Consider the following 21164-nt stretch of genomic DNA (forward strand, 5'->3'; position numbering starts at 1 on the left):
TCTGCTCCTTCTGGTGAAAGCCACACATGTGCCGTACATGCAGTATGTGTCTCAGAGAGACGTGAATGCATGTATTTGCATTTTATGAGACAGTATTTCTCCTCATGCATCTCTATGGACACATTTATCCAAAGTGCCTAAAAGTAAAGATGTGCATTTTTTAAAATGGAAAGTCCCAGTGTGAATTGCCTCCCAACACTGGTGATTTTTGAGCTCTGCAGAACTGCACATTTTGGCTACTTATCTTTGTTGTTGGTGATTATGATTGTCTGTTTGTCCATACAGATAACAGATCCATTCAGGACATCTGTTAGGGTAAGTGGTCGCCTTGTGCATCTTTTGTTAAATGTTTCATCTCTCTGGCCAGGCCACAAAGTCTAAAACTGCAAATTCTTCAACAATTTCAGATCAAGGAAATGCAGGGTTTTGGCTGCATTTAAGGTTAGCTTTGAGGTCTCTATTGGGCTAAAGTCGGGGTTAGATTTTCTTAATCCGTTGCCTGGTTGAAAATTCTGACGAGTTCCCACTTTGTAGTTTGGCCAGAAAATCTCAATGCCAGAATCCATTTTTAGCTCCCTATATCAAAGCCAGCAGGCTAACCTCAGTTTCTCTCTAAATTTTTAGAAACCTGGCAAGTGGTGCGCAGTGCATGTCCAGATCGCATGGCAGATCTACCACCACCAGCAGAAAATGAAGGTGCGTGAGATGGATAATGATGTCTTGCAGGAATCTTGCTGTCATTTAAAACCAGATAAAGTGTATTGCTAATGGAGTAAGTAGGGCTGATCATGTCATAGTTGGATTTTTGCTTGTAAAATGATCTATAATCTTGTTACTGGATTCAGAGAGACCATGTGGGTGGGAAAAGGCAGATTACAAAAAAGAAACAGAAGGCTGTAATAGTTAATAACGATCGGAAATCCAACAAAAATATGTCTTAAAAATACCACATTCTCAAAAATACAGTAAGAAGGTTACACTTCCTAAGCATAAGGTCTTATGCATGGCTCACTCTGCTTAAAGAAAAATGGGCAAATCATAAATTGACACAATTATAGCACTCAGGTGACTGAATTAGCAGTTGACGTAATAGTTTTATTGACCAAAATGCAACAAGACAAAAAATGCTTGTCTGCAAATACTCCTCTTACTGACGGAGGACGGTGTGGCCTCGCCATGGAGATCCTCTGCTAATGCCACTGGCCCGGTGGTGTCAGTTCTTCTTGGGCCTTGAACCCCTGTTACCAAGGATTTAGTGTCCCTAATCAGCTTACATATATTTGTTATAACACAGTTGGATTGGAGACATGGAGCCTTTGTTGATGTATCTGTCCTTCTCTGATCTCTCACCCAGTGTAGCCGAGGGTAAATCCCTCTGACTCTGCCGTTGGAAATGTGTGGTACTGTTTTCTACCGACCTAATTTTCTTTGTCTGTCTCCCTCTCCTTTTTCTCTGCCTCTCTCGACTACAGCAAATGCAGCTGGATCCTCACAAACTAGACATGAATGGGAAGCTGGACCTGTTCAGTCGACCCCCAGCTCCAGGAGTCTTCCCTGGGTTCCCGTACCCCCATGACCTGGCACGACCCCTCTTCTCTTCCACAGGTCAGTAGGGTCTCCCAGTACCCTGAGGAGAGAACTGAACTGAACCCTCAAAGACAAATCATTCAAAAACACTAAAATGATCCCATTTTCGAATCAGTCCGATGCCAGTTTTGTCTTTATGCAAATGAGCATTTATAGCCACATTTTGAAATTATTCCTCCGCCACTGTAATGAAATGGCATCATTTTTTTCTCTCCTCTCATGTAATGTTCACTTAATTATAGAGCTTTTGTAGCAAATGTTTTGCCAGTAAAGGGAGTCAGATATGTCTATGAATATGGATGACTCTCGGTTAGGTAATTGACTGATTTGCCCTGCGTTGGAGGGCAACAAAGAGGCGAACGCCCTTTGACTGGTAATTATGCAGTGGTGTGTCAGAGGCACTCCTGTAATTGGTTCATTCATTAACAATTCATGGAATATGGGTGATGGTAACAGTGTTTTGTGAAAGAGGCCAGCTTCAGGAACTGACCTCAATAAGCCACTATAGATTCACACACAAACATGCAACAGCTCAAATAAAAGCTAATTTGCTCCATCTCTAACTCACATATATATTCAACAGGTTTGTGATGCTGTTGCAGAAAAATACCTGTGGATATTTACTCACATTTACATTTTTAGTCCTGGCTAATCACAGGGGTCAGGATTGTGTTTGTTTTGGATGGAGAATAATCTCTGCATGGCTAATTAGAGAATTTATAACTGTCTGATTGGATAATAATAACACTGTTACATCCTGTCCATTCTGATAGGCTCTGGCCACCCAGCTCCCTCTCCATACGGCCCCGCCCCCCACCCCAGCGGCTTCCTGCCTCCGAGCCATTTGGCAGGTAAGTGTAAGTAACTCCATGTTCAATTTTTTTTTAGACATTTATCTCCTCCTCTTTCTCTCACTCTCTATCTCTCTCTCTTTTGCACTCATGTTTTAAACACATTACAAGCCACCAAGGGTAATTTAAAGCCTAGATATGTCTAGTTTTCATCTCAGGTTCATTTGAATGTTAATATGGAGTCCAGCTGGCCACTGTAGTCAGTGGGTTGCGGCACTCCTTGAGTACATTCAGAGTTCATGGTAATGGAGAATGTAGCCATCCCATAATCAGACAGTATGATTCATAACACAGCCTTCAATAAAATAGCTAGCCTAGTATTCGGTCTCCCCTCATTTGTTTAGACAACCAACATGCAGAGCCGCAGCATACACAACACTATTTTCTACATGCTTCCAAAGTTGATTTTGTAGTTCACATGAAGAATGGAAGGAAGATAGTGTTGTTGGACTTATTTGTGCATTTATTTTTTTATGCATTCATTTATTTTCCTCCATTCTATCTGAGACACTGTGTGGGTTCAGAGTGGCAAGTTGATTTCATGGAATAAGCCCTTGAGTCAATCCATTTTGTGCTTATGAATACATGGTGCACTGAGGGGGAAGATTTAGCGAACTATTTTTTTTCTTTCCTGTCCGGGGAATTCATGTGTGAGGCAGAGGAGATTTCGCAATTGTTGTCTTTTCTGATATATCAACAAGCCGCAGAGCTGAAAATCCTTAAACCCTAATCTGTTGAGAAGTTCCACATTTCCTGATGGATTTTTGCTGAATTAAAATGGGACTGCAAATTAACAGTTGATGAATGTTATTCACTGACTTCTCTGGGTAAATATTTGTGCTATTCCTATAAATTCGAAGGCTCTAGTGTGCGTCAGCGGAGCCCATCAGACACTGATTCTCCAGTTAAATCATTGTGGTCTGTCTAGCCTAATTTTTACAGCCTCCAGTTCCCCTGTCCTACCACAGTCTATTTCCATCTCAGCTCCAACAACTCAAAACTAATTTCCCCATCAAGCAGCGTTGTTCCATTAGCCCCAGCAAGGTCAGAGACACTCCACTCCAGTTAGTGGCAGTGAATCCAGCATCCAAGTGACCTGGCTACTGCAGGATTACCAGGCAGAGAGCTAGGGCGGCAGCGCTAAAAAACCACAGCTCGCTTGTAAGAGAAAAGCCGAGTGGAACGGGTTGGTGTTGGGGTGAGCACCGCTAGCCAGCCCCCCCCTTTGCTAATCCCTGTTTGGCATTTTACAGATCCTTTCAGTCGCTCCAGTTCCTTTGGCGGCCTCGGCAACCTTTCAAGCAGTGCCTTCGGAGGATTAGGCAACCCCTCGCTTGGTAAGCGCTGGCCCCCTCTCCTCCTCCACCGCTCCCCCCTTCAATCTGGCCCCTATGGCCAGTAACAGAACAGAGCAGGGCAGCGTTAGACCACAGGGAGAGCCAGGAGGGGAGGAAAAAAAATTCAAGACACTTAGCTCTAGTTTCTGTGTCAAAACAGCCATAGCCCAGGGAAGCCCAACTAGGCAGTTCAACACACCACAGCAAACCTCCTCCCTGCCTCCACTTCATCCACCAACCATGTCCCCAACAGCCTGGCTTTAATCTGGCTGCGCTGCTGCCAACAGGCACTCTCAGGTCCGCTGTTTGGTGGCAGTTCATCAATTAATTATTTGACAAGCCCCTTCTGCACCACCATGGAGGGCTTTCTCTTCCCCCCCTGCATCCTTCTCTCTATGCCTTTCTCTCTTTCTCTTCATCCCTCCTATTTTTGTGTGCCAAATCGGTCACCCTGTTGTGAAAATGGATGTGATTGGAATAGACATGCTGTGGAATGCTAAGGTCTCCCTTGGCTTTTCACAGCCCTCAACTCCAGAGGGCAAGTGAGTCTCCCCTGTTCATCCAGACCAAAAAAAAAGGGAGGGGGGAAAGCCCTTTAGTCCAAAAGCAAATGAGTAGTTTTTTTTTCTCTGGTGGGGGGAGCCATTAACCTCTAACTCTTTCAAACAGCTTCAGTGAGAGAACCTCCAGAGACAAAGACAAAAGCAGCTTTTGTTGTCGAGTCTTTCTCATCTTATGTGTCCTCAAGAAGGTTTTGTGCCCAATTAACTTACAGTGGGTCCCACGCCTTTCTTCCCCTTCCCTCCAGGGTCCAACAATATGTTTGGCACCAAGGAGGGGCCAGGAGGACTGCCCACGTTTGGCAGCCCCCACCACGACACCTGGAACAGACTTCGACGCACCCCGCCGTCTTTCCCCACTCCGCCACAGTGGCCGAAAACCGCAGACGCAGAGAGGAGCAGCTCAGCCAACAGCCATGAGAGAGAGAGAGAAAGAGAACGGGAAAGAGAGAAAAGAGACCCGTCTATCGGTAAAGAGGAGAAGGATAAAGACAGGTGAGTTTGAGGCAGATGCAAATATACTTTTTATGTATTATTATGTAGGTATTATTTAGAGGATATTAGCTTTCAGTTTAACTCAGTGAAAAATAATATTTCTGCAGTAATTCAATTACCCTTATTTTTGCTTTCATCACAACTCAACATTTGAACCAGGACTTCACTTCAATGTATTTTTTCAAAGCATCATGTGATTCCCCCAACAGGGTAACTTAGATTTATTTGTTGTAATAAAGGTATCTCACTCACAACAAATGTAAAACACAGAAATTGTGAATACTTGAAAACACATAACAAAGCTACTCAAATACATGATTGCAACTCTAAAGACATGGCCACAATAATGATCCCCTTTACAGCTAGCATTACCATATATACAAGATGGTTAAATTATCTTTGGACAGAACAAAAACACTTGAATCCCCCAAATTAGCTCTGGAGATGGAAAGATTAACTGTTAAAGACAAATATAAAATGTGACAATTCTCCACTCCATTACTAGTATCCGTGGAAACGGAGATAAATTGAATCCGTGGATCTAACAAGGAAACACAAATCAAACGGGCAACAGGCAGCTGTGAGAGAAGCTATCTGTCAAAAATTAATTGGAAGGATCTCTGTGGATGATATTCTACCAAAAAAAACATAGGTTTACTTTCAAATTTAAAACCAGTAATCATTATCAGGGGGAGACAAGAGCAGGGTAACCTGTATTTTTAAACAGAATTATAAGTCAGATTTGTTTTGGGAAACTTAATCAAGGTAAATTATGCCAACCCACCTACATGATGCTTGTCTTAACTGGCTCTTAACATTATGTTATTACAGGGATTCTGTGGATCGCAACCGCCACTCCAACCGTTCATCTCCAGCTTCTGCACCAGTCAGCTACCAGATCAGCAGCCTGATTCGCTCGAACAGCCAGAACTCCAGTGATTCGGGTCGACATCACACTGGCAGTGTAGACCGGGTCCGTGAGGCAGAGAAGGAGCTGCTGGAGCGCCACAGAGAGTCTTCCACGCTGGCTGACGTGAAGGTGAAGGAGAGCCGCTCGCCTGGCAAGGAGATGCTCGAGAGGAGATCCTCAGAAGACTCTATCAAACCCGCTCAACGTTCTCCTTCTCCATACTCCAAGGCAGTGATCAATGAGCAGGGCATGAAGATGGCAGGTGGTCCCCCACCTACACTCAAGGACAGCGAGAGGAAAGAGCCCCCACCTGCTGAGCTCCTCCACAAGGTTAAAAATGACATGAAGATTAAGGAGGAGAGGAAGGAGGAGCAGGAGGTCATGGTGGTGAGTTCCGAGCCTGCCCCCCAACCGCCAGGCCAAGCTCTTCCTGCTCACATCAGCCAACCTGCAAACCCGCACCACCACCACCCACCTTTGTCCCAGCAGCCCCCTCTTCCCTCACCACGTGGCAGTGACATCCCAGCACCTGGCATGCATGGTGTCCCCATGGCACACTCTCTGCCCATTTCCATGAGTGCCATGCCCCAGATGGGCAGCCTCAATGTGCTAGACCGTGCTCGCATGGCTCCTTTCATGGGAGTGAGCCCCCTGGCAGGAAGAGAGCGCCTGCCCCACCCTGCCTTCCCTTGGGACCCACTTAGAGAGGCCTATCGCAGCCTGGACCTGCAGCGGCGCATGGACTTCCAGCTCAGGGCCGAACAAGGACATCGCTTCCCCAGTGTGTACGAGCAGGAACGAGCCTACCGCGAGAGGGAGGCTCATGACTACTCTCACCACGAGCACCTGTTGGAGGTGCGCAGGGAGCATGAGAGGATGAGACAGCAGGCAGAGGAGCGAGAGCGCCTCCACCTGAGGGAGGAGCTGGACAGAGCACGCCTCCATCAGCTGCACCAGTCCCCCATGGAGGGCCATCTACCCCACATGCCCCCCTTTATGCCCCACCTAGGTGGCATGCCCTACCCTAGACTCAGCCCCTCCACAGGTCACAATGGCCCTTTGAACAGAACACCCCCCACTGCTGCACTCAGTGCGCCCCCGCCCCTCGTGCCAGCCGGCAGTGCCAGGCCAGCCTCGCCCAGGAGGACTACCCCCCTCACCACCACCCAGGACCCACGGGACTACTCCCCATCTCGCAACCCCAAAGAGGTAGAGGCTCGGTAGCTTCTTAGAAAAGTGCACAAAGTCTTACTAGACACACTCACAAGTCTCACTCCCCTAATCTGAAATCTTCTTGTGAACAAAATGCACTGCTCTTCACCCGAGAAGAGCAAAACTTCCTAAGGGAAAGGGTATGATTGTACAAAGTAAAGGTGTGTAAGGCTGATTAAGCACATGCCATGACTTTATTTTTAGTGGACTGGAGGTTGAATAATGTCGGTAAAGAGAACACAAATATGTGTATGTTTATATCCGACTTAAATATTTGATAATTATTAATATATTAATCCAATACCTTTTTTCAGCTTTGTGCGAAAAGAGAGGTCCTGAAATGAGTTTGTACATTTCCTATCCTTGTTCCATGTATAGATATCATTTCTATGAATTTTATGTATTTTGTGCATTAGTCACGGCTTTTACAATATTTATCCCAGTTGATTGTGAGACATATCCATTATGACACACTGTAAAGACTGGATTTTGGTTTCAACCTTCAGTAATTTAACCTCATGGTACCAGGATATCCTCAATGATGACAATGTACAATGTTACATTACCAATTTTTTTTGTTAATTTGTTTTGCCTTTGAGATATGCAGATAAATATATATTATGAGGTCTTTGTTCAGTCTCTGTAAAGAAAACTGATGTAAATATCTTGTTGATATTCCTTCGCTGCAAAATTACTGTGTAAATTTATTAGTCTTTTTAACCATTTCTAGAAAAACAAAATTAAATGAAACATGGGGAGTCACTTCCCTGTTGAATATCATGGCAACAGAAAAGCCTGGCCAATTGACGGGAAGTATGACGGGAGGGTGTTGTAAGGAGGCCTAGAAGGATCATCTGCAATCTATGCAAAGCAGCACACAGCACCCTAATGAAGAGATCACGTGGAGGGAGCAGACGATACTGGTGAAACGGAGAGAAACTTGGATTAACACATGTTTATATTGTCAATGAAATAATGATGGAATTATTAAAAGACTTCCAAGTCACAAACTGGACCAGCCCCAGACAGACAAGAAGGACACTTTTTAGTGGGCAGCAAAAGGACTTTCTCTGTCAACCTTGTGGTGTTGTGCAGTTGTTTTTCTTAGACTCTTGTATACAAAACAAGTAGAGTTTTAGGCGTGCAAAAAAATGAAAATGAACATTCATGGTTTAAAATGTACGGAATAAAGTTTGGACCTAATGTCATACATTTGTTGCTTGTTTTTCATCCTAGTGCTCACTGTCAGTACTGACTACAAGTACTGAATTTGTCTGTAAGCCAAACCTGCTGAGTGGAATGCTGATGTGAGGTTGATAGGTCTGCCAATAACGCTTTTGCCACAGTTTTCAGCATTAGATCATCAGAGTATTTGCTCATCTGATATCAAGCTATTACTTTAAAATCATAAAGGTAACAGACTTGGCTGCCATAGTAGCCTAAGCCATCAGATCATTTGACCATAATCTGTCATACATGGGCTGCAGAGCTCTTCAGAGGGGATCGATGAGATTGGGCCAAGGCAATATAGGGAGGGACTAATAGGACATTGATTTCGTATGAAAGCAGGTTTTGAGTGTTTGTGTTGCAGGTAACCGGTATTGACTGGCAGCCCAGCGGCATATTGACCCGCGGTCTGGACTCATTAAGAGGAGCAATGCCTGGGAGGCAGGCTATCGGATGGTAGAGGAGAGGCTCTTCTTTCTTCTCATAAGCCTCCTCTCCTCATGCACACCACTCATCTGCTTTTCTAATGAGGCCGGAAGGCGCTCTGGAGTGGGCTGCTGAGGGAGCCCTGAGGCGCCCCATCCTGTTATTGACAAGACCTCGGCTGTGCTTGCCGCCTGTCCAGAGACGGCCAATTCATCCTGATAATGCCCCGACTACTCATCTCGCTGCTGTGTGCCGTGAGACCCACCAATCCTGTCCCATGGTATCAGCCCATAATGACAGCGTGGATCAAACCGCGGCCAGGTCATTAGGGGATGTTATTGAAAATCAATGGCGCTCCTGTGTCTCACACACTCCAGCAGGGTTTTTTAAAAGGGCTCCTTGAAAAGACTGTTTGCCAGAATGGGGCTGGCATATTGGGAAGACTTAAATCACTATCACTTTCAATTTAGGCTCCCAGTAATTGAGCCACATATTCCTCCGACGGGTAGCATCTGTCAGTGGCCAGCGCTGTGTGCTTTTAGTCCTAATCATCTAGTCAACAACAGGTACTTAACCCCTGTACTTGTTACCGCATAGTGATTTTTCCTGTAACTATTATTTACCAAGCAAGCTTTGGTAGAAGAAAAACACACACCTTACATTTCCCCCCGACTCAATCACTGTCCTGTCCTCTATCCATTTTATGCCTGAGTGTGGAACGGCCCTCCGGAGATGAAAAGCTCCATCAATTTCACTCATCGTCTGGCAAGGTCAATTTATTTCAGCACACAGTCCATCATCAGATAGGAATCAATTGACACATTGCCTAGCATATCCAACCCAAGGTGGATTATTACAGGTTCTGCAATTGTCAGCTCTTTTCTACAGCTATTCTTCATGTGTCCAAGCTTTTTTTTTTTTTTTTTTTTTGGCTGGGATTGTTCATGATTTTCTGTATTTACTTGTTCATAATTTGGAACACATTTCCTATTTGATGGAACATTGTTACAGTGACAGGCCTTCATATAGCAGCTTGTCACGAAAAAGCAACTGTGATACAAGATTGTGGGTTGTTGTTTTTTTTTTTACACATTTCACCACTATAATCCCAATTAATAGGATACGGTGGTATCTGAGGTAAGACATTGTTTTATTGTTCCACTAATCCTCTTCATTTATCTGTGAGAAACCTCAATGCTGAGGGTTTGGGATTGAATTTTCATGGTCTCAAATACCTCCAAAAAGTACTTGGCACAGAGCTCACCCCAGATTCAGCGAACAGTGGGACAGGCCTGAGGGGCTTTTATAGAGCACAATGGCAGCTAATAACACAGTGCCAAGCTAATAAGATGGGCAACAAATGAATGGTTCGGTCCAAGCTCCTTTTCTCTCTTGCTCACTCTTCCCCCGCTGATAAAACATGTATGAAAGCGTTTTTGAGCCGCTATGTAGTGGCTCCCTAGACTTTTTCCTCAGCGAGAGCTAATGCATTAGTTCCCATTTGAAGGCTGTTTTGAAATGGAGATTGGTAATGAGACGGGAGGCCCCCGCCATGATCACATTTGGATTGCTGGGGCTTCAGCTGGGCCTGGTGATTTGGGAGACCATGGCTCTGCTCGGAGTTCAAGCCCATCTCTCTGCAGGGGTTAGCAAACCCTGACGAGAGCCATTCTAAACCACTAAACTATATCTGAACTGTGAACTGAGGGAGAGTGCACCAAGTCAAGAGCTTTGGCTTTGGATCCCTGTCACGGCGCTCTTTGTAAACTGCATGTTGTTTTGACCACCTAAAAAGGCTAGCAGCATACATCCTTCCATGTTGCCATCTTTTTTTAGCCCTCAATGTCAACAGAGCGGCAGCTGACAGAAAGCAGGCCAGTCAGCGGTTAAGGAGCTGACTTGGAAACAGCCAAATGGTGTGAATTCCGGACCCTGGTGACAAAGTGCTGTCTAATGTCTTTGCACCTCTGGACCTATGACAAATATTCCGGCTGTCTCATTCCACCACCAAGATGGCTGTGCAAGGAGACCAGCCAAAGCAGCCTAGGAGAAAGAATATATTGTAAATCACTCACAGAGGAACCTCAGAGAGCACGATGTGAGACAGGGAGGAGTAGAAGAGAATTAAGGGAGATGGAAAAGGAGGAGGTCCAGAACAGCCACCAGCCAAAATAAGTTTTCCACTTTGATTCAATTTTGAGGATTTTTCCAGCCTTTAGTGGAACCTCACAATCTCCCACACTGGCCATATTATATACACAAGCCATAAAAATGAATAACATTTATGCAGCTGGGTGCATCTGGCAGCGATAGTCCTCTCATTCAGGGACCCACAGGATGGCACTGTGCCGCCACACCACCCTCTCTGTTCTATGTATGGGCACTAGACAAGAGAAGACTTAAGGGAGGGGTGGGTGGTGTAAAGGGAGGCTCTCAAATGCTTCGAATGAGTTTAAAAAAATAAGAGATTTCAAGGCAAATGGAGGCCATACGTGGCTCGTCCAATTTGGCACAGCCAATGCACATGATTAGCCGTAGAGACGTTAATCAAAAGTGGCTCAGTATTTGAAGGGGCGGTGAGAGGCACTGCCAGCTGGTGACAACATGGCTTGTGTGCACGGGCCAAGAGTGAAGTTTATTTGAATATGGATCTTGCCGTGACCGTATTTCTCCAGAGCTCAGTTAGCAGAGCGTTCCTTGGCTCATCACTGGGATCGCCTCAGAGCCGCTTGGCATCCGGGAAGGCGGAAGTTTTTCCAAGCCGCAGAATGAGAATTACGATTTAGTCCATCCCCTCTGGTGGTGTGGGCATATTCATAAGCATTTATTCAGTTTGACGCTGGCAGAAACGCAACACCTAGCTCTTGGCATCCATGTGTGAGGATTTCCTTTCCAATATGAAATTATGAAATTGACAGAAAGGTTGTTTTTACAGCCTATGAATTAATAACACATTTAAAAATAAAACATCCTATCTTTACACATAAAACCATGCTAGCCCTCTACTATAAACACAGAGCTTAAATGTTAAACTGTCAGTGTTCACTTAGAGCCGGGGCTCAGGTCGGAATACGACCACCAGTACTCTAAACCAGCAACAGCACTGTATCTGTCTTGACCTTTAATGAGTAATAAGGGTGGTTTTTGTTTGGTGCAATTTCGTAAATTACCAATAATTGAGCTATGTTTTTTAGATTAGATGTAATTAACAATATATATAATATATTAACATATACAGTTACTTTTATTATTAGGACTCATTATATAAAATATATCCCTTTCGGAGGCCTAATGATCTAAGCAACAAACATAGTCCTACTTGGTTGTGTGTGTGTGTGTGTGTGTGTGTGTGTGTGTGTGTGGTATTGAAGTTACCAAATGTTTCCCTTGTAAAATTTTTTATTTAGGAAACAAATCAATCTTCTTTAGGGGAGGGCACATTTCAGTGTGCATCAAGTGGACACAGTTTGCATGAATATATATATGATATTATTTATGATAATCAAAAGTTGCTAATAATACCTGCAGTCAGATCATATTTCAACACAAGAATAATCAAAACCAGCAGCGGTACTTGTAACCGTGGTTCAATCCCTGGACCAGCAGGAAAAATCTGGATGGTAGCCATAATGGGCTTACATTATACTAAACCTTATAATTTCCAGAATACCAAAATTTTACATTATGATTAGTATAAATACCTTCAGTAATGTCAAAAACCTAAAAAAAACATTACACATATTGAACATTTTATTAGTATTTTATTATGTTATGTATATTGGCGAGTGGCACAACAAAGTCTCACCATGCTCAGGTTTTAATGTGTTTATCAAAGTGAGATGTTTCAGTTTTAAATACATTATAGGTTGTTGTTATGTCATATGTCAGCCTGATTTAAAAAAAGAAAGAAAGAAATATGAAATCAGTGCTCAGACTGTAGCCAACTCCCATTGTTCACTTAAAGAAGCTGGCTCATAGAGCTGACTCGTTCATGAACAACCCATCACTACTGTGTGAGGAAAGTTAACTAACTGGAAATATTAGCTAGCTTTAAAGTTAGCTAATATTTTATATTATTTGTTGCTAACTTTAAAGTTTAATTTAAAAGTTATTTAAGTTTTTAGAGTTATCATTTTAATACTGGCCTCAAGAGTTCTATAAATACAAGCTAAGTCATTAATAATGAGTCAGTAACTTTTGATTGTTAGTTCAGTCATTTTGTCACTAAAGCAACTTGCACAGTAAAAATAAAGTGATGAAATTATTCTTATGCTGGCTGTAAATGCAGTACATAGTGAATGATACTCCAAACCCAGCCATGGTTGTCCAGGATTAATTATGGATAAATAAATCCTGCATTCCCACTTAAATTATCTCTGACTGCATCCTCTGAATCAATTTTTTCCTTCAAAGCAAACTAAACATACTTTTATAACTGAAAATGGAAATGCAGGTCAACCAAGTTATGTCAGCATCAAGGTTACTCAGTGGCAACCAATGATAAATCTGAGTTGGCGAACAAACAATTAGACAACAATGCCATATACTGAATGATACAATGTCTATCTGGAACATAATGTTTGTGTCAGTCAGTATGGCAAAAGGAGACACTGTTAAAGGAAGTTCACTGCCCTTGAGCATGTGAATAACATATGAAACAACAAAAATAATGCTCTAGTACACTGCACCTGCAGTTACCGTTTCTTTCAGTTTGGTTTATGGCACTCAGCATCCCTGTGTGAGGTCGTACTCTTGATGCATATTTGATTCTTATTGCTTCTCTCAGCACAGGAAGGTCCGCACTCCTGTGCATAGACTAGCCACTGGTGTTACTGCATTTATGTCATCAACAACTTATAAACCTCACTCACCAAAATATCAAAAGAGGCTATAATAAGGTGGAAAAGGGCAGGGGGATCATATTCTTCATGAGACTGGCTTCGACAAGGCTTCTCAGCATTCCAGGCCTGGCTTTGCTTGCCTCCCATGCTTCTTTGGAAATTTGTCTGGCAGCAAACATGCTTTGAAAGGCTCTTATCTCCTATCTGGGCAGGAGTTCCATGCACCAAGATAACAAACCCTATCTTATCTCGCTGTGTTCGTTAATGTCACAGCTTAAGGGGCTTGTTCTTCCACTTGCAATGGGGCTTGCAGAGCGGATTGTTTGCAGATTAGTCAACACAGGCCTCTGGAGGTCTTGGAGCACGTTCAAAATGCTTGTCTTGTCCCACAGACGTTCTTGTATACGCGCATTGGTGTATTGGCTGCCTCCCACTTTCCTGTGTCAAATGGCAGGAGTACCACGCAATGGTTGGTAGGCATCATTACACACAGTGAGATCTACAGTAATACTTATCACATCAGACAAGCCAGTCGTACAGGCCAAAACAAAACTGTGCACGATAGCCACCCAAGGCCAACTATGTTGTTAAATGTTTTGGGGATGACTTGTTATTTTTTTGTTTTTGATTAGCCCAGAGGCATAATCAGAGATACATTTTGAAACAACGTCTATTTGAGCTTATCAACCTAGGAAAACATTCAGCCTGTAATAGTTCATGTATTTTGTCCAGTCTGTGTGGCCAGATTCACGATCCTCCCTTTGTGACACAAGAGACCAGGCAAAGCTCCATTGACTTCAGCCATCTGGCTATCTCACACAACCCTTGGCTACACAGTGGCTCACTCAGCGATTGATTGGGGTGTTGAAGGCCAGCTATTTAACACATCAGAACAACAAGTACTGCTATCAAGCTGGCCCTTCTCATGCCTCGTTTCTGTGCCGCCCAAGAATGTCTCTTATCTCTTCCTCTCTGCTTGTTGGTTTAAGCCAGACAGCATATGCCTGCATTCCCCATGTAATACACCGTTGTGCTTTTGGTAGAACCCTGACAGATTCACAGGTTGCAGCTGTGATCTGATGGGGGGCTGTAACCCTTGTGTTGGTGGGTAAAAAGTGGGCCTCTAAAAAAGAAAATCTGCTCCCATATTGCAGCCTCTGGGAAGAATGTAACACCAGGGCATTTTCTTCCACCAAAAGACTGACAGATGAGAATAAAGCTCTGCGTTCCATATCATTAAATCCCACTCTCTCACCTGATTACATTCTTATTAGTGCCTCCATTCTTCTCCCATTATTGTTACTTCTAGTGAAACAGGCCTGATAATGTGCACTCACTCGCTAGATGCACAACCTGCTCATTCCCATCTCTGATTCTTTGTTGTTGCCGAATGGTTTTTAAATGAAAAGTGTGAGTGCGGTGTAATTATAATTCTGGGGGTATTATGAAATCAAATATCACAATGAATGTAATTTTATTTGCTTGTAATCTCTCTCACCCAGGCTAATAGGCGTTTTCAAAGGGCACGCTCGGGGGGTTTAAACGGCGGACCGTCTCTAAATAGAATGGCTGCTCTGCTCTCTTGCTCTCCGGCTCTGTTCTTTTGTCTTTGATATGCAGGCAAAGAGCTTGACAGTCTGGGAGACGTGGGAGATTTGTCGGCCTGTGATCTCCATGCCTCTCTGACAAATGAGCGCCTTTGGCAGGGCTGCTGGAGGTAAGGCTTCTCTGCCCTGCTGGAATCCTGATGAGACTACACTGGAGCTGCTGGTAATGAAGCCGGGGCACAGGACCAAACTGCTGCCAGAATTGACCTTTAATCTACACACATGCAGGTCATTTGGCATGCTATGACTCAAAATTGCACATACCTTTTTGCTATCATGTCTAGCACATTTTTCAGAAAGATGTTGCAAAAATGGGCCTAAACACACAATTTAAATTCTTATAGCAATGCATTTGCCACATTTTTAAAAGCACATTTAAACTAAAAATACTAATTCAATAATGTTATGGCCGAGACAAATTTTATATTTCCTAACAATCAGAGGTGGCTGATGTTTTGTCTGTATTCATATTTGACTTGTGGGGTAATTTAGGATGCAATCACCATCCAGTCAATCTTCATTACATTGGACTCAACTGCTCCACCAAGCACACAATTGCTTGACATTGATTTCGCAGATTCTTTCAGTCCATGTAATTCCTCTTATAGAGTATGGTGAAGATCTCTCCTTTGGTATGTCTGTGCAAAGTAAGATGTTAACAAATTATGACCCAAAAATTTGAATCCCCCAAGGAATGTTCTAATTTCAGCCCCACAGTGAGTAGGAAATAGCTGATATTGATTCTGGACATTCCAATTCCATACAGGAATCTCAAACCCACAGTGCTCACTCAGTGCAGCCCAACATGGTTGCCTTTGATTTCAGCTCTCGACTTCAAGGGGGCTGAGTAATGATTCATAGGAAGAACAAGCACTACCCCTTGTGGCCCAGTTGGCCCAGTGCAGCATGGGTAAATGGCACCTCCAGCTGCTTCTGGGCCCCTCCTGATAAGTTAACCTTGTGATAACATGCTAATGCCTGATTAATGTTGCCGTAATTAGACACAGCTTTTCACACTCAGTTAAGAGGACATCCTCCAGCAATTAGCCTGAGCCAGAGAGAGATAATTTCAGAGAGCACAGCAGAATCACGTTCTCAGCTCGCCTTCATTCCCTCTTGGCAACATTAAGGTTTATTTTCTCATTATTTCATTTAATTACCCGTTTGATGTTTTATACAGCTGCCACAAGTAATCTTTGATCCAATTAGGAAATGCTGATTGACAGCATGGGTGTGGGATTCAATAAGCTGCATTCAATTTACCGTTGTGACCTTATCAGAGGATCTGCAGAGGATTCTGTGTTCAACATTGAATGCCAACTAAAAATATAATAATTTCCCTTAAGTATTCTGCGTGGATGGCACACCTTTATATGTAGACGTGTGTGTGTGTGTGTGTGTGTGTGTGTGTGTGTGTGTGTGTGTGTGCGTGCATGTATGTGTGCCTGTAAGTATTAGTCTGTAAGAGGCCAGCATGTGTTTTCTTCACCAGACATCTAACAATGAGGAATGAACACATTAGTGAGGAGAGGCCCCTGTACTCACCAGCCCCCACACTGCCCATTAATAATGCACTGCCAGGGAATAGATGGGGATTTGCAGAGATTAGTCCTGCATTAAGGACTCGCTTGCTATTTCCATTAGAGAGACATGTTGGTCTTTCTTAAACAAGAAAGATCAGCCCACTTGTAATTGGACTATAAAATCCTATATCAAAATTGTCAGTGTTCCCACAAAGGCAGCTGTATAATTTCCTTTCAATGTGAGCAGTGACCGAAGCCTGCAGGATTTATTATATATGTGGACATGGTGAATGCTGTTAGTATGAAACGAGGTACAATGAGGTTTTGTATTATTGCAACGACTCAAATACTCTGTGACAAGCATTTAAACCATTTTTTTTTTGGAGGCAGACACAAGTTGTGAACAAGACATATCAGCTGTAGGATTTAGTGCCATCTAGCGGTGTGGTTGCGATTTCCTCGCTTCACCCTCCCTTTCTAAGCTCAAATAAGAAACTACGTTGACTGCGAAATGAATTAAAAACATGAGCCCTATCTAGAGCCAGTGTTTGATTTGTCTGTTCTGCTCTACTCTAGAAACAGGGCAGACTCCATGGAAGGCAACCCACAGCATCTGAAGATAGTAATAGCTCATTCTAACATAACAAAAACACAACGATTCTTATTTAAGTGATTATACCTATGGCTATTATATTCTATTTCTGCCAATAAAGCCTCATAAATGTGGCCTTTAAAGTTGATATGGTAAACTTGTTAAAAGTTCCTTATTTACACATTCAGCAATAACTAATATTGCTCATTAGCATTCATTTGGAGCCATGTATCTGGCCATCTGGCAAATGTTAGTCCAATATTCACTCTCTCGACCAACTCCTGAAGAAAATATCTAGTTTTTAGCTGCTAAAAATCCACTATCACCAGCTAGTCTCTAACTGTGTCTGTTTGCCGTTTGTGTACAGTGAGTTTTTAGAGCTTTTCAACTGAATGTCCTTGTAAAAAACAGATATTAATTAGTTTGTGTTTCCTTATACATTTACTGGAAAATCTGGAGGGTGTATATAATAAACATAATTTTTGCTTTCTGAACCTCTTTCCAGAACATATGGAGCGTCCGACACTCCCACATACAAGGTACAGGTGAAACAGGGTACAGATTTCTTCATTGCATTTCATTTAATGCAGCGGTCAAGAATATAGGAGTGGTGTAATTTAACAGGATATAATGTAAGTCCTGATAAGCAACAGTTTGCATTGGGTATTTTACAGTTCAGACACTTTTTAAATAATAACTAAATTATTGTTTGTCTATAAATGAATGAATATGAGGTAAAGCAGGATTTGTAAAGATGAGTAAAGAAACACATTTAGCATTTACAAGTGATGATATGTGACATGTGACATGTGACATGTGACATACATTGAAAAATGAGGATATATGAACATATGGAGCATGGCATTATACAAGCAGAGCTATGATGTAGTGTTTGCATTAGCTGACAATCAATCATATTGCTGCAGCTGTATTAATGCCATCATAAAACACTCACTCTGCTGATACACTCATTCCAAACTAGGACCTCATCACTATGTGTTATATTTTGGGCATTGTTGATTTTTTATGTATGGGTTTGTAGTCCTGCATTCAGAATCCTAAGTGAAAGTACTAAGTATTGTCAGCAAGTACAGTTAAAGTACTCATTCCACAGGTAAATGGGATATATTATTATATGGTATTATTAAATTGTTAATACTGATGCAACACTAAGTCGCATTTTGTTGTTGTAGTGACTGGTTGGACCTAGTTTTAATTACTTTATAGACAGTTTAGTCCAGTAGTTCCAAATCTAGGGGTTTGGCCCCTTCAAAGCGTCACAAGATAAATCTAAGTGATCATGAGATAATTGATGGGGTTGAAAAATTTCTGCTGATTAAATTTATATATATCTATTGGGCTTTGTTGTAATCTGTAATTTGACCTTTTTCAGCCTCACTTTAAATTAAACCATCTAAGAAGAAATATCTCTTTGGTGGAACTACTAACAGGTCATAGACATCTGAAATTCAAAAAGGGGGCCTAACCAGACTAGACACTGAGGTCACAAGTCAAAAAGGTTTCGTAATGAACTATATTTTATAAACAAAATATATTTAGTGTAAAATCTGATCTGAAAATATAACTAGTATGACTAGTATATTGGTTAGATAAATGTAGTGGAGTAAAATGTACAGTATTTCCCTTGTATATAAGAGGAATAAAGTAGCATAAAATGAAAAGTACTAGTTCCTCAAAATTTTACTGAAGTACAATACTTGAGTACATTAAGTTACTTTGTAACACTGTCTGAAAAACTGTAGTAATAATTTGCACCAGTAATCTTCTTTAAGCCATCTTAATGAGTCTGTATGTCATTTCTGTTGAGCTGCACAGTCATATCTGTAATTGTGAATGTGATAAATGTTCTCCTGAAAGCAGAAAAAGTGTGACTCAAACCTATGATGTCATCAGCATTTGAACAATGAATCAGGGGTTAATTTCTCTGAAATGGTTGACGATTTGTTTTCCTTATGAGCCTAAAATGAGCTGTTAGGGTAATTCTAATAAAATATAAAATGAACACGGACCATGTGTGTGTTCCTGAATGTCAAAAAACATTTTTCAAAGCTTGCTGTTGTAGACACCAACCTTTCAGGGAGGAGCTGGTTTATATGAATTCACTCTGCTTTTAAAAATTTAACTTGAACCTTATTAAGTGTAAGGCTGAAAAGATCTGAACTGAAATTGATCCTACCAACAAGTATAGAACAAACATTGAACATCATATCCTGTGTGACCCCTTAACTGCAGTATGCTGAACTATGATTTCTGTCTGCTGTTACATTCCGATTGTGTACACAATTTAATCGGTGTGTGCGTATCAGTAATCTGATACAGAAACATTTTCTGGATATGAACATATAATGAGCTGCGAACAGATACAAATGACCTCCAAATTGGAACACTTGGGCATGTTGAATGGACTGTGTGTGATAAATGTTGTAGCAGAGCCTCTTGCCCCTGCAATCTGCCTCACTGTACTTTCTTATTCATCACTTTTATCATTTTACATTTAGATTTTGTTGTTTAAGTTGAAGAACGTACTGCCTTTGATTAGGACCTGTCTTGTCATTCCCAAAAGATAAAGGAAGAAGAAGGTTCATTTTCAGTTCTTCTATCAAAGTCTGAGAGGAATAGGAGAGACCAGAGGAACCCTGATGAATTTTGAGGAGAGGCAGAGATGTATTTTGCATCATATCCCCTGAACCAAACATGATAATACAGACAAGCTGATGTCTTCCCGACTCTGATACTCAAGGATTGGTACCATATACACCACCATCATAAACTGATCAACATTTAATCCTTATTGATCTTACTATTATAAAAGGGATGTAAGCTGAACTTGTTTTAGAGTCTCTTTTGGTGTATTGCTCCTGAAGTGAAAGCGCTGACCGCAGAGAAGCAGGAAACCTTCTTCTCTCTGCTCGTTAGATGCTGCCAGAAGGAGTTTCAACCAAATCATTGCAAGGATGTTAACAACAGCTGGAAGAAATGTGTAACTATCACAACCACCTGGGTTTGGGGGGAAGAATAAAGGCTAGTTGTAGCAATTTAATCAGTTCAGCTTATTTGATGAAGTACTTGCATTATTGCAATTGCAATTTTTGGGTTGTATCCCCACGGCTCATGACTGAATGCATGTAAGTCCCTTTGGATACAAACGTCAGCTAAATAAATGTAATGCAATGTAATGGCGAATAATGAATAATGATTTAACATGAAGTGAAAAAGTTCAATCTCATCCTCTGTCTGCTGATTTTGATTAGTAAATGATTTTGACTGAACTCTTTACATTTTCACTGTAGGTACCTGCCTGATGCCTTTAGAGCAACTTATGCCAAAAAATAAAGGAGAGCGTTCCCAAATAACTTCTCCTCACCTCTTTGATTTGTCAGTTAATCCAAAGTGGAGATAAAAGGCTCCAGCAAATAGCTGCAGACAGGGACTGTCAGTAATACCCTTTTCTGGGCCAGTCTAATAAAAGTTTAAATAGTCAAAAAAAAAAAGCTGCATAAAGATGAGGAGTGGGTGAAAACAGTTTTTCACAGTAACCATAAAAACCAAGAATTATTCTGAACATTTACTAAATGAAAAATAAAAGTTAAATACACAGGTGCAGTTTGTGCATGACATTCTTATCACTGACTAGGTATTACAAATGTGCATTCTGTGTGCTTAACATTTGTTGCTTGCTGGGTGTAACAGAAATGTCTTTTGTACCACATGATACAAACTCCAAATACAAACTCTATTTTCCAGCATCAATTTATCTGATACAATAGTGGCTATGTGTGCATGCACTCAGGCCACTTAATGTATGTCTTAGGTTGTATTAAATTCAGCATGTGACACTTATTAGGTTACATATTATTAAATACCATTATTATTATATAGTATTGGACCTGCCAGTGAATAGTGTCTGCTTTTGTGTGAGGGTGTACACCCTCACACTTTAAAGCCACACTCAGGCTGCCCCTCCTCCATCAGCTG

The 21164-nt window shown here is 42.0% G+C and overlaps 1 protein-coding gene across 13 annotated transcripts in view; it reads left to right on the forward strand.

Moving 5' to 3' along the window:
• The window catches only part of fbrsl1 (fibrosin-like 1), a 274086-nt gene extending 265926 nt beyond the window's left edge, over window positions 1-8160 (forward strand). For 9 of the 13 annotated variants that reach the window (XM_051423587.1, XM_051423589.1, XM_051423591.1 and 6 more), the window contains 7 exons: window positions 286-315; window positions 625-696; window positions 1473-1605; window positions 2361-2444; window positions 3692-3775; window positions 4584-4830; window positions 5662-8160. In XM_051423587.1, the coding sequence (XP_051279547.1) occupies window positions 286-315; window positions 625-696; window positions 1473-1605; window positions 2361-2444; window positions 3692-3775; window positions 4584-4830; window positions 5662-6964 (1953 nt within the window). In that variant the 3' untranslated portion in view covers window positions 6965-8160. The remainder of the gene's footprint in view (window positions 1-285; window positions 316-624; window positions 697-1472; window positions 1606-2360; window positions 2445-3691; window positions 3776-4583; window positions 4831-5661) is intronic. The other 4 variants (XM_051423588.1, XM_051423597.1, XM_051423598.1 and 1 more) reach the window with 4 other exon arrangements.
• Window positions 8161-21164: the final 13004 nt, after the last annotated feature.

The sequence above is a fragment of the Dicentrarchus labrax genome, unplaced genomic scaffold (assembly GCF_905237075.1).
Source record: "Dicentrarchus labrax unplaced genomic scaffold, dlabrax2021, whole genome shotgun sequence".
Lineage (NCBI taxonomy): Eukaryota > Metazoa > Chordata > Actinopteri > Moronidae > Dicentrarchus > Dicentrarchus labrax.